The sequence below is a fragment of the Schistocerca cancellata genome, chromosome 9, assembly GCF_023864275.1.
Source record: "Schistocerca cancellata isolate TAMUIC-IGC-003103 chromosome 9, iqSchCanc2.1, whole genome shotgun sequence".
Classification (NCBI taxonomy): Eukaryota; Metazoa; Arthropoda; class Insecta; order Orthoptera; family Acrididae; genus Schistocerca; species Schistocerca cancellata.
Window position 1 is genome coordinate 193,302,374 of NC_064634.1, and position 14,931 is coordinate 193,317,304.

General features: G+C 39.0%; 1 protein-coding gene across 2 annotated transcripts in view; it reads right to left on the reverse strand.

Annotated features, from left to right (window-relative positions):
• Nucleotides 1-6,519: 6,519 nt before the first annotated feature.
• LOC126100207 (uncharacterized) overlaps nt 6,520-14,931 on the reverse strand; it is a 94,632-nt gene continuing 86,220 nt past the window's right edge. For both annotated transcript variants that reach the window (XM_049910769.1, XM_049910768.1), the window contains exons 9-11: nt 12,370-12,503; nt 7,909-8,106; nt 6,520-7,747 (exon numbers count right to left, since the gene is read on the reverse strand). In XM_049910769.1, the coding sequence (XP_049766726.1) occupies nt 7,694-7,747; nt 7,909-8,106; nt 12,370-12,503 (386 nt within the window). In that variant the 3' untranslated portion in view covers nt 6,520-7,693. The remainder of the gene's footprint in view (nt 7,748-7,908; nt 8,107-12,369; nt 12,504-14,931) is intronic.

Sequence of the window (14,931 nt, forward strand, 5' to 3'; positions counted from 1 at the left end):
GTTGTAGCCTCTCCCCGATGTTATTTAATCTGTATATTGAGCAAGCAGTAAAGGAAACAAAAGAAAAATTCGGAGTAGGTATTAAAATCCATGGAGAAGAAATAAAGACTTTGAGGTTCGCCGATGACATTGTAATTCTGTCAGAGACAGCAAAGGACTTGGAAGAGCAGTTGAACGGAATGGACAGTGTCTTGAGAGGAGGATATAAGATGAACATCAACAAAGGCAAAACGAGGATAATGGAATGTAGTCGAATTAAGTCGCGTGATGCTGAGGGAACTAGATTAGGAAATGACACACTTAAAGTAGTAAAGGAGTTTTGCTATTTGGGGAGCGAAATAACTGATGATGGTCGAAGTAGAGAGAATATAAAATGTAGACTGGCAATGGCAAGGAAAGCGTTTCTGAAGAAGAGAAATTTGTTAACATCGAGTATAGATCTAAGTGTCAGGAAGTCGTTTCTGAAAGTATTTGTATGGAGTGTAGCCATGTATGGAAGTGAAACATGGACAATAAATAGTTTGGACAAGAAGAGAATAGAAGCTTTGGAAATGTGGTGCTACAGAAGAATGCTGAAGATTAGATGGGTAGATCACATAACTAATGAGGAAGTATTGAATAGAACTGGGGAGAAGAGGAGTTTGTGGCACAACTTCACTAGAAGAAGGGACCGGTTGGTAGGAAATGTTCTGAGGCATCAAGGGATCACAAATTTAGCATTGGAGGACAGCATGGAGGGTAAAAATCGTAGAGGAAAACCAAGAGACGAATACACTAAGCAGATTCAGAAGGATGAAGGTTGAAGTAAGTACTGGGAGATGATGAAGCTTGCACAGGATAGAGTAGCATGGAGAGCTGCATCAAACCAGTCTCAGGACTGAAGACAACAACAACAACAACAGATCCGAAGAAAAGTGGACGAGTCATCTGACCCAACCATCTAACGGAAAGTGATCATGATACTGAACAATCTGCAGATGAATAAGATAGCAAGAATGGCGAGTCTAGTATTTCCTATTATCTTGCGAAGGACAGTAAAACGAAATGGTTTAAGTTTTTTCCTAACAACATGAGAACAAGGTCAGAGAATATAACAACTCATCTACCTGGCCCTAAGATGCAAGCGTCAGCAATACTTTCTGAAGATAAGTTATAAGAGCTTTTCTTAGACAGCAGTGTTTACAAAATTATAGTTAACTGCAGAAATATTTAGGTAAGAAATTTGTAAAGCAAATTTCAGAAACACAGAGATGCTAGACTCACTTATGAGACTGAAATAAGAGCACTTTTTGGCATACTCTACCTAATAGGAAACCTAAGAAGTTCTAGAAAAAAACACTAGTATGCTCTGAGATACCTCTAGAGGAAACGGCTTAGAAACCTGTTACCTAAGTATGAGTGAAAAAATATTTATATTTCTTCTGAGATGTTTACATTTTAATGACATAAGGGACAGAAGCCTTCGAAAATCAATTGATAAATTAGCCCCAATTAGACATATTTTGAGACTGTTGTTCATAATTTTTCGAAAAACTTTGTTCCAAGTGAATATCTGACTGCCAATGAACAGTTACTTTCTTTTAGAGGAAAATGCCAATTCAGACAGTATCTTCCTAAAAAGCCTGCCAAATATGGCATTAAGACATCGGCTTTGGTAGATGCTAAAACTGCCTATACTTCCAACTTAGAAACATATGCTGGCACTGAGCCAGAAGGCTATTTCGAGCACAGTAATTCTCCCACAGATGTAGAAATGAGATCAGTGGAACCTGTCAGCGGGACTCACTGTAACATTACTGGTGACAACTGGCTCAACAGTATACCACTGGCTAAGAAGCTACTAGAAGACAAGGGACATAGCTGGAATGCTCTGGAAAAACAAGAAGGAAATCACCAAGGAGTTCTTACCTAATCAGCAAAGACCTCAATATTCTTCTTTGTTTGGCTTCCCAGAGAATTGTACACCAGTTTCATACTACCCTAAAGTTAATCAAACTGTTCTGTTGATATCTACATTACATCATGGTGATACCATTGAAAAAGACACGAGATTCACTGAAACCAGAAATAGTAACTTTTTACAATATGACAAAGATTGGAGTTGATTTACTTGATCAAAAAAGATGTGTCGCGAAACACTCATAGGTGGTCTATGGTTGTTTCCTATAATTTACTTAATGTTTCTGCCATGAATGCACTGTGCATGTACCGAGCAAATTCTAGGACACCCAAACCTCTGAAAAGAATGCAGTTTCTGCAGAGGTTGGCCTGGGAAATTATAAAATCTCAAATTCAGTACAGATCAGCTGTCCCTCAAATTCCCATTGAATTATGGCAGCATGCACATGTTTTACTGGGCATAAATTCAACAGTTACACCACGAGACAATCCCAGAGAAGGTTCCAAAGGATGTCGCTATGAGTGTGGAAGGCAGAAAAACAAGTCAACTAGAAAATGGTGTCATAAATATAAAAGGTGGATGCGTTTGCCTCATTTGCATACTGTATGTGTTAACTGTCTCTGAAATAAATTATTGAAATTTTTTTTGGAAATGTGTTTTATTTCCATCCCTATACATATACAAACATAGAAAAAGCAACTAAAGAACATTTGATACTCATTTCAATGAGTTATTAAGAAACACAAATGGGGGACAGGAGTCCCTCACACCCCTAACCCCGTAATGATACAGCACGCACCTACTGCATGGTTAAGAACAAAAAGAGGAATCTTCTGTACAGAGAATCCGCTTCAACATAAAAACAGTTTAGTTTATAATAAATACTCAAAGTCAGGTAATAAAATGTGACACCTGTCTAGATGAGAAGGTCTTTTGATGTCCAGTTTAAAGAACATTGTACCATTAATAATAAAACTGCTTTCGTTCTCAGTAAAATATATATATATCCTTGTAACCATTGATGCCACTTCCTTATACACAAATATCCCGCACGTCCAGGGCCTCGCTGCGATGGAGCACTTCCTTTCACGCCGATCACCTGCCACCCTACCTAAAACATCTTTCCTCATTACCTTAGCCAGCTTCATCCTGATCCCCCAGAAACCATCCTTGTAACCATTGATGCCACTTCCTTATACACAAATATCCCGCACGTCCAGGGCCTCGCTGCGATGGAGCACTTCCTTTCACGCCGATCACCTGCCACCCTACCTAAAACATCTTTCCTCATTACCTTAGCCAGCTTCATCCTGACCCCCAGAAACCATCCTTGTAACCATTGATGCCACTTCCTTATACACAAATATCCCGCACGTCCAGGGCCTCGCTGCGATGGAGCACTTCCTTTCACGCCGATCACCTGCCACCCTACCTAAAACATCTTTCCTCATTACCTTAGCCAGCTTCATCCTGACCCACAACTTCTTCACTTTTGAAAACCAGACATACCAACAATTAAAGGGAACAGCCATGGGTACCAGGATGGCCCCCTCGTACGCCAACCTATTCATGGGTCGCTTAGAGGAAGCCTTCTTGGTTACCCAGGCCTGCCAACCCAAAGTTTGGTACAGATTTATTGATGACATCTTCATGATCTGGACTCACAGTGAAGAAGAACTCCAGAATTTCCTCTCCAACCTCAACTCCTTTGGTTCCATCAGATTCACCTGGTCCTACTCCAAATCCCATGCCACTTTCCTTGATGTTGACCTTCACCTGTCCAATGGCCAGCTTCACACGTCCGTCCACATCAAACCCACCAACAAGCAACAGTACCTCCATTACGACAGCTGCCACCCATTCCACATCAAACGGTCCCTTCCCTACAGCCTAGGTCTTCGTGGCAAACGAATCTGCTCCAGTCCGGAATCCCTGAAGCATTACACCAACAACCTGACAACAGCTTTCGCATCCCGCAACTACCCTCCCGACCTGGTACAGAAGCAAATAACCAGAGCCACTTCCTCATCCTCTCAAACCCAGAACCTCTCACAGAAGAACCACAAAAGTGCCCCACTTGTGACAGGATACTTTCCGGGACTGGATCAGATTCTGAATGTGGCTCTCCAGCAGGGATACGACTTCCTCAAATCCTGCCCTGAAATGAGATCCATCCTTCATGAAATCCTCCCCACTCCACCAAGAGTGTCTTTCCGCCGTCCACCTAACCTTCGTAACCTCTTAGTTCATCCCTATGAAATCCCCAAACCACCTTCCCTACCCTCTGGCTCCTACCCTTGTAACCGCCCCCGGTGTAAAACCTGTCCCATGCACCCTCCCACCACCACCTACTCCAGTCCTGTAACCCGGAAGGTGTACACAATCAGAGGCAGAGCCACGTGTGAAAGCACCCACGTGATCTACCAACTGACCTGCCTACACTGTGATGCATTCTATGTGGGAATGACCAGCAACAAACTGTCCATTCGCATGAATGGACACAGGCAGACAGTGTTTGTTGGTAATGAGGATCACCCTGTGGCTAAACATGCCTTGGTGCACGACCAGCACATCTTGGCACAGTGTTACACCGTCCGGGTTATCTGGATACTTCCTACTAACACCAACCTATCCGAACTCCGGAGATGGGAACTTGCTCTTCAATATATCCTCTCTTCCCGTTATCCACCAGGCCTCAATCTCCACTAATTTCAAATTTCCTCCACTCATACCTCACCTGTCATTCATCAACATCTTTGCCTCTGCACTTCTGCCTCGACTGACATCTCTGCCCAAACTCTTTGTCTTTAAATATGTCTGCTTGTGTCTGTATATGTGTGGATGGATATGTGTGTGTGTGCGCGAGTGTATACCCGTCCTTTTTTCCCCTTAAGGTAAGTCTTTCCGCTCCCGGGACTGGAATGACTCCTTACCCTCTCCCTTAAAACCCACATCCTTTCGTCTTTCCCTCTCCTTCCCTCTTTCCTGATGAGGCAACAGTTTGTTGCGAAAGCTTGAATTTTGTGTGTATGTTTGTGTTCGTTTGTGTGTCTGTCGACCTGCCAGCACTTTCATTTGGTAAGTCACATCGTCTTTGTTTTTAGGTATATATATATACACACACACACACACACACACACACACACACATAAAGTAGGATGCCTAGATCAACACCTTGACATAATCTTGTCTTCATAAAGGAACATCATGTCATGGTCATAAAGGATGCCATTTGGATGTAATTGAAATGTTTACCAATTTGGAAAAGTACCCACAGAAGTTGGTAAATGAACAAAGCAATTTCCATGACAAAGCCTTTGTCGAACTGGTGTCTGATTTGTTATGATCTCTCTTGCCAGCAGCTCGTGTCTATTGGTTGGCATCACTACCTGTAGATTATGAGCTCCCAGTTCAATTCCTGGCTGGGCTAGAGATTTCCTACAGCCCAGGACTGAGTGTTTGTCATGTCTTAATCATTTCATCTCATATTCAACATGCAAGTCGCCAAAGTGGTGTCAAATAGAAATTTGCACCAGGCAGCCAAACAGGGTCTCCCAGCCAATAATACCATATGATCAATGATCATTTCTTTTCTGTTCTTTTTCCCTTTTTCCATCTGTTGAGGCTCCCTTCCCTATCAGCTCACATTTGTCTCACAGTAAGTTGATTTCTCAGTTCTTTCTAACTGACGGTTTAGTTGACACATGTGACAGCCAGCAGCTAGTGTGCTGCTACAGTTGACAACTGCAGGCAGGTCTCATTTATCCTGCTTCTAATTTACAACTAGCTTATCTATACATCTAAGTGATTACTCTGCTATTCACAATTAAGTGCCTGGCAGAGGGTTCAATGAACCACCTTCAAGCTGTCTTTCTACCGTTCCACTCTCGGGTGGCGAGCGGGAAAAAACAAGCAATCACTTAAATCTACTCCAGGATTTAAGGTTTTTTACAACTTTTCACTTTGGGAAGTTTTTCTCTCAGTCACTTTTACACTGTGAATATTTTAATCTTATATTTGTGATTTAAGAGTAAAGAGCCTGATACTATTATGTAGTTAACCACAGTTTTCAGTTTCAACAGTCAGTGAGCTGATACGTTTGTAGGGAGTGTGTCTTTGTACCTATTGAATCGACAAGTTACTTTGGAACATATTCAAGTATGTACAGTTGCTTACAGAAATAATTGGATTTGGAATTTAGTTATATAGTATTTTACTACCACCTTTCTCTTTCTTTGCAAACAGATGATCTGATGATGACTTGGTAATGCTGTGAAAAGGGTAATTGTAGGTTTCGAATGACAGGCTGAAATACAGTAGTATTAGTAGTGGCAATGATATTAATAATGTGTGTTTTAGGCAACCATTAGCAACCTCAATTAGTCTCTCCCCCCTCAACCTGGTTGCAGTCCTTTATCACATCTTCTTCATTTGTTTGTACTTTCCTTGTGTGTTTCAGACTTCACTTCATACTCCTGTAATTGAATTTGTTTTAATTCTTATTTTTGCTGGGGATATTTCATACTGAATAATAGTTTCTGAAGTTTTCAATAGTATGTCAGATGATGCAAAAATACAGAACATTTCAGGAATTTGAAATGAAAATTTAAATACCATACTACTTTAAAGAAATCATGCTGTATATTATCAGGATCTAACACAATGAAATATATATGGCATTTTTCAGAACCAATTACACAAATTTAAATTGTTGCAAAACACAATTTCATATAAACCACATCATAAAACATTAACATAGCAACTGCAAAACTAAGTTTGAAAATAGCAGCACACTTTTACATCAAGATCCTTAGGAGGTTTTGACTTAATTTATTTTCCTCTTGCTGTATACATACAAAAATAGGAAAATATACAAGGATAGTTTCATTTTAAAATGTTGTTTGTAACAAGTGATTTTCAACATAGGGATTCATTTAACTCACACACCTGCAGTACAAAATTACATTCTGAGTAAACATTTTGGACATTATAACAATGCACTAGTGTAGCACCTCATTAATACATTTTCACTTGAAACTAAATACTCACACACAGTTTTGAGTTAACAATGTAATAAACATTCTATAGAAAAAAGGGAAAATGTAATTACGAATAAATGATGTATAACAACTTGCTAATTGTAACAATAAAATGCAATTCATTTTAAAATGACAAACTTCGTACTAAAGCAGAACAGATATTTTACTTAAAATACACAATACACTGTTTTATCTTTAAACTAATGGTTTAATAACAAAGCACTAAATGGAATGCCTCTTGTAAGCAGCCATTTCTGTGTTGTTCAAACAAAATGACAGAATATGACTTGAATTTAAAACTAGCATACTTTACTTTCAGTTGCTATTTTTGAAGTAAATTTTCCCATGGAAGTCAGTTGTTTCAGATAATCACATTTTTTGTGATTATGACATTCAGTCAAACATAGCACAGAATCAGATAGGAACATTGATCCATTTTGCTACTTCAGCCAATTTCTTTGCATACAAGAAATCACTGTAAGACACAGTCATGTGCTTCAATAAGCTTTCATTTTATTTTTATAGTAATACATGCTTACTGCATGGAAGGCAAATTGTGAACCTAAATGCATATACTTAAGCGGGTACAAAAATCTTTTCCCCAGAAACAATCTTCTGCATCAATCTTCTGCATACCTCAGTAACATAACATAATGATAGCTCATACTGTAGCACTGTTCTTAGTGCTGTTAATTTCACACATTCTAAACCGATACAAACTGACATTTGCACGTGATTTAAAAAATTATCTTCTCTACATATCTTGGTCTCCAACACTTTGCATCAAATACTCACGATAAAGTTCTTGCTGAAAAACGAAAAAAGTTTAAAATTAAACAAAATGTGATTTAAATACTAAAAAAATCTGTAGTTTCAACATCAGCAAATGTACCTTTCTTGCTTTCTAACAATATAATGCAGTAAATAATTGGAACACACGACAAAAATATAACTATCTCATTATCTTACCTTCCGAACTGCAACTACCTTATCCACATGGTTCCTGACATCCGTGAAGTAATTTTTCTGCTTACGTGACAAAGTTGGACGAAGACCAATAGACCATTTAGTCAGGAAGAAGAGAGCAACTGACATCAGGACAAAAACTATAAGTAGCTTCCACTGATGATGCTCTGGGACAAATGACCACAGCATACGTACTGGTGACTGCAAAAAAGGAAGCAATTTATAAAAATCAGAGACATGCAGTTTTACATATCATCCGATGAATTACCTGTGATAATGAAGTCTACAAAAGTTGCAGAACTGACGTGGAATATCATGAAACAACACTGTCACCCATCTACAGAAGCACCAGTATTTGTAATTTTTCATTTTTTTGGGGTGGGGTGGGAGGGCGGGGGGGGGGGGGGGGGGGGGGGAGCGAATGGGCAATAAAGTAAACATGTAAATGAAAAGCTATGCATATTTGTTGCAGTGTTTAGGGTGTATGGTGTTGACCCCAAAATGTTTTCCCCTTTTGTGCAGAGAGAACAGAAGCAGCAACCATGTGTTGTAAATGTGCAGAGTGTGTCACATTTGCATCACATATTCTGTGACAGCTGTTTTATATTGGCGTCACCCTTTGCTGAATAAGACAGCAGATTTCAGTTTGAGACTACATAGCATACGTTATTTAACAATGATACTGATGGCACCATTTGCTGACTATCACTGATTCTACTACTGCTCTTCAATGTTTGTACTACTTCCATTAGCAAATTAGCTAAACATAAATTTAAAGAACTAGATGTAGTCGACTAATCTACGTTGGTCACACTACTAACTGTAGGTTAGCATATTGCCTGTTGCCACCTGATTTTATTATGAAGCCTCCAAAAATCAACGCTACAGCAACATGAGAGATATACATACACTTATACAAGGAGAGAGAGTGTTAAGGATGGTGGTGGTGGTGGTGGTGGTGGTGGTGGTGGTGGTGGTGGTGGGGGGGGGGGGGGTGAGGAAGTGTGTAACACTGTTTCCAAAACTGGAAATGAGGGGCAGTACCTGCTCTACTCTCACTACAATGATAAAAAAATTCAAATTATTAGTAAACAGTCACGTAGAGAAATGAATAGGTGGTGTGTGCTGAATCCCTCCATGTGACAGAATTTAATGAATATACCTGTCATTGGGATGTCAAACTAAAAATGGCCAATGTAAATTGCAGGAGCAGCTAGTCCATTTACTAAATTGTCCCTGTTTCTATTTTTAATTCCATTAAGTTTGACACTCCAGGATGAATGTTTGACTTTGCAGAGGTGTGTGCACTGATATGAAACTTTCTGGAGATTAAATCTGTGTATCAGGGTTTTTGCCTTTCATAGCTAAGTGCTCTATCAACTGAGCTACCCAAGCAAAACTCACGACCCATCCTAATAGTAGGTAGGAGATAAGGTACTGGTGGAAGTAAAGGTCTCCTATCTGTGAGAATGGGTTGTGAGTTGTGCTTAGGTCGTTTGGTTGGTACAGCTCTTGCCTGAAAGGGCAAGTCCAGCACACAGGGGAGACAAATGAACTCTGCGTGCACAACACCTCTGCAATTGAAGAAACAATTGAGCATTGTCTTGATGTTCGATTTCCCTTGATGAGCTATTTTGGGATGAGGAGACCCACTTGTCTTCCACTGGCTTCATTGCTGCTTTGTTTCGGGGGTCATATCAATAGCACTACAATTCATCACCAATAATCATCTTGGAAAAACATTGAGGGGTCCTCTTTGAGCTGATTTTGAAGCTCAAAACATGCCTGAAGTCTATGCTCCCTTTGCTCGTGTACAAGAAGACAAGGGACAAATTTGGCTGCAACCCTTCTCATGTGTAAATCCTCAGATAAAACCATCTGAATTGAACTCCATTATATTCCAGACATCTCACAGAGTTGATCGATAGTTCGGCGACAGTCTTCATGAATAAGTGCATCAATTTTGTCGACATTTCAGTCACTTCTTGAAGCTGATGGCGTCTGCAATGAGGTTGGTCTTCAATTGGCATACCTCCATTTTTAAAACGCGAAAACCACTTGTAGACTCTGGTTTTACTTATTGTAGCAGCCCCATAAGCAGTCTTAAGCATTACAATAGTTTCCGCAGCCGATTTCCCCAACTCTGCTGCTCTCAACAATCTGCCATCACATTTTCGCTAAAATTGAAAAAGTTGTTTTACTAAAAAAACTTATCATGGGTGAACAGATGCACTCACAGGAACACAAATTCACACACTGACTCAGGTGGCGTAATCGTAACAGACACCTGGTCGATTAATGGGTTCCCCCACTCTCCCACCCCACCACAGCCCAATTCCCATTCATTTTGGATACCCCCTGGTATATGGTGGAGGGGGGGGAGGGGGGGAGGGCGGGGCAGCACAAGTGCCCCATGTTTTGTTTCGTTTAAATGTTAGGCACTCCTTTTTGATGGCTAGGTGCTACAATCAATTGAGTATACAGTTCTTGTTTCTTTTCTTATTAATATAATATATAATAATGATAATAATAAAGGAAGAAAAAGAAAATTATTTTCAGTATATCCATTGTGGATGATGAACTGCAACTGTGATTTAAATTGGCGTTTATTTGGTAATAAATAAGCAACCAGTCGCTTTTTTTCGATTTATTCAACCATGAACATGTTTTCGATCCACTGCAGGCTCATCTTCAGATGGAGGTGTTACAAGAACATTTCATTAAACGCTAGTTGCAGTCCTGGTGCTGCTCACAGAAATTTAGCAATCAGTGACAAAACTTTTCCGAATGTTTTATGTTTTAGGTACTTACGGTGCACTGCCTTGTGTACTCACATAAGATTGCTTCTTATAACACGCATTATTAAGCTATGTACAGAAACAAACACAGTATGTAGCTACACTTGGTGCTACACTGGCTCACAGGATGTAAACATTCGATGTGTTTACAAAGAATATGGATATGACAGATATTGCACTTTACCATGCAACAGTCTTTGGCAAGAGATGCATTGTATTATAATTCAAATGTTACTAGTACAGATTTTACATTTCATTAAATGTTGCTAGCTGCATACAAAAGGCAAACAGCCAGAGGTGAATATTTCATCCATAATAAAAAACTTTTTGTAATTTACAGACTACCATAGTAGTTACACACCAAGAAGAACAAGATTTAGGCAGGAAGATGAATTACTGAATGAACAGACTGAGTCAACACAAAACCTTTTCTTCCAGAATTTCCAGGAGATCCTGGCACCAAAACAACAAAAACGGCAATAATTTACAAAAAGTTTTTAATTACATATTAAATATTCACTTCTATCTGTTTACCTTTTGTATGCAACTAGCAACATTTACTGAAATGTAAAATCTGTACTAGTAACATTTGTATCATAATACAATGCATCTCTTACCAAAGACTTATGTATTAAGTGCAGTATCTGTCATATCCATATTCTTTATAAAAACATCGAATGTTTACATCCTGTGCGCCAGAGTAAAACCAATACTGTGTTTATTTGTGTACATATCTTAATAATGCACATTATAAGAAGCAATCTGATGTGAATGCCACAAGGCAGTGCACTGTAAGAACCTAAAACATAAAAAACTTTCGGATTCATACACAGTTCGTAACTGATTACTAAATTTCTGTTATTTCTGCCAGCAGCACCAGCACTGCATCTAGCTACACTTAGTCCACAACATAATGTTCTTTTAACACCTCCATCTGAAGATAAGCCTGCAGTGGCTCGAAAAGATGTTCATGGTTGAATAAACTGTAAAAAAGCTACTGCTTGCATATTTATTATCAGATAAATGCTAAAAGAAAATACCAATGGCCTTTTGACCGATCCATGAAACTACTGCTATCTTTCTGAATTGATATTCTGTTTATTGATACCTTTCTCTTCAACTGAACTCACCAGGCATTATAGAAATAGAAGTTCTAAGAGCAGAATCTCCATTTTGGACTTTCATATTGGTCACCATAAGATCTTCAGGTTAGAAGAAACAATTCAAGGCTCACGAGCATAAAAGGATCTCATCTCTATATATCTTTTTGTGGTTCATTCTTCAATCACTTTTCATCCACAACAATAAGCATCACAGTAAACTATAAATTCAGAATTCCCAAACCCCTCTAGATTTAAAACTAACATTTTTCAGAATATTTGCTATTTACATTGTTTAGACAGTACATACAATCATTGTGAGAGTGTGTGCAAGGTGTACAATATTAAATCCAGATGTGTTAATGCAGAAGATGCCTGTGAGCTGTATCAGCTGCAAATGTACTGACTTGTCGAGGGCCTGAGCGAAGCAATTGGCTAAAATAAGTTAATACATTACATACATTTAATGGGATAAATGATGCAAAAATAGCTACCAATAAAATTGTACTAAGAATAAAAAGGGATAATCATATATAATTCTGTGTAACACACAAATGAATACCAACCATGTAGTGAAGTAAACTATCAGCTTTCTCACTGCCAATGAGAGATTTTATTCTCTTTTCTCCAAGCAGTGATATCACCATGTTAACAAAAAGAAGAAATGGAACAAATGCTGCTGTAGAACCCAATAAAAAAGCTGAAATCAAAGGAAAAGGCAACCTGTAAGCAAGTCAAGAGATGGAATAATATACCAGTATCACTATTTTGTAACTTTGGAACAAACAATGTTAAATAAGGCCTCTATGCTGATCATATTGGACACACAATTTCCAGAAGTTTACTTGAAATAATGCAAATTATATCTCAAGCAAATATAACACTAATTACATACAATAGACTTCCTCTCTCTCAACAATAAAATAACAACAAAAATAATTTTTAAAAATATTAGGAACTGGATAGATAAAGAAGCAGTGGTGGCTGAAGAACATACATATAAAAGGTATTACAGTTTGCTAACTTTAGCGGCTCCTTTTGGCAGAAGGGTTGAGGGGGAAGGAAGAGGGGTGAAGAGAAAGGACTGGTGAGGTTTAGGAAAAGGGGTAGAGATCTGAAAAGTAGCCCAGAACCACAGGTCAGTGGAGACTTACCAGACGTGATGAGAAGAGGCTTTCCTTACCGGACAGGATGAGAAGGAAAGACCTCATCCTGTGTGGTAAGTCTCTCCTGACCCAGGGTTCTCTGTGACTTTTCTGAACTCACCCCTTTTCCTAAACCTGTTTCATCCCTCTTCCTTCCCCTTCAACCCTTCTGCCAGGAGAAGGAGCCACTGGCTCCAAAAGTTATTCAAACTTTAATATCTTTCATATGCGAGTTCTCTCGTCGTCACTTGGTGAGTAGGCCTTTTTTTCTATACGATTACATACATTCTGAATAAAATATTGAATCTAAAAAGACCTAACCTAAATTATATTACTCTGCCTTGTCTTTCACATGATCACAAGTTTAAGATGACTTGTCCTCTTCCGCAACTGTGGGTGACATTTTACTCTGATGTATAGTGGTGATATTTATTTTGGCTTTTCTTTGTAATGGATTGTGGAAGAGCAGCTGTGTGAAGATTTGCAAATATAAATAAACAAGCCTGTGGCTGTAAGGACAGTTTTTACTTTCTTTACTGCATAATCGATTTTGGGACTACCAGTCCCATCTCCAGATGCGCCTTATAGTACACATCTAATTGACGTTAGGTTGCTTTTTCCGGAACCACAGCTGGCTATCATCAATGATTAGCAAACATGCAGGACCTCTGTTCCCAGCACCACATAAAATAACATGTCAGTGACTGACAGCAGACTTGTGTGGCTGTGATCCTGGGAAAAATATCTAATACTGATTAGATATATGCTATAAGGTGCATCTGAAGATGGTAATGGTAGTTGCTCTGGTGGAGAATGTGGTGAAGCTGTTCTAGCCTAGTGTGATAACAGGGTAATAAGAGGGATGCTTCTTTCCAGCTGCTTCATGTGGTTGATTGGAGAATCAGGGCCTTGTGTGAATACAGTACAAGAGGTCTGTTTGTGGATTAGCTTTGGAGGGCAGTGCCCATCTGTGAAAACCTTAGCAAGAACTTCAGCACACTGGGAAAAGGATTGCTCATCAAGCAGAGGGACTGCTCATCAAGCAGATCTGCCTTACACAGGTGGCTAGACTATTTGGCACAAACTTTTTAGTGTGGAAGGGATGGCAGTCATTCCAGTAGAGGTACAGTTGATGGGTGGCAAGCTTTATATATATGTAGGGTTTTATGGAGCTGTTCAAGAACTAGATATTAACATCAAAGAAGGTGAGATGCACAGCTGAAGAGTACCAGATGAAACAGAATGCACTGAGGCAGTAGAGAAATGAGAATTAAGAGTTCTCGGCCTGTATCCAGACCGTGAAGACATCATCAATAAACTTGAGCAGACAAGTCACATAGTATCTTCGGTAGTTATGAGGTCAAGTCTCAAAACTCTGGCCCTATTACTGTTTACACATTATAAAACACTAAAAATATGAGATCTTACTTCTCAAGTGGGTGCACGTATGTATAAAGTGTGCAATCCACAACAACATTGTTTTGTACCAATTCCTTTGTTATTGCTTTGGCTAACTCCGTGATAAGTTGTGTTGTCATACATTCAAATGAGCAGCAGTAATATAAAATAAACATTGGGCTAGGTGAAAAAAAATTATGATCTGTGCAAGAAAATGATCCAGATTCCAAGCTAGTAGCACAATCTCACATCAAGACAGTTATCTACGAGATTATTAGTAATCAAATAAGTGGTTGGCAAGGATCTGACGTATCTGTGTTGTTTAATGCTTCGAGTGGTTCATTACTGTGGGATAATACTTGTATGCGGCAACAGTGATATAATAAAAGTTTATTTTGTTATTGTTTCATTAAACAGCGTTTTAGCTCACTTAATGTAAGTTTATTTTATCATTGTTGAAGTAAACAAAGTATTTACCTTAGTAATATAAGGACAGCATGTGTAAAAAGTGTGCAGCACGCCTGCGTGTGTTGTGAGGGTTAACTTTGATTTACTTATTTATATTTCACAAAGCAATGTTTTTTT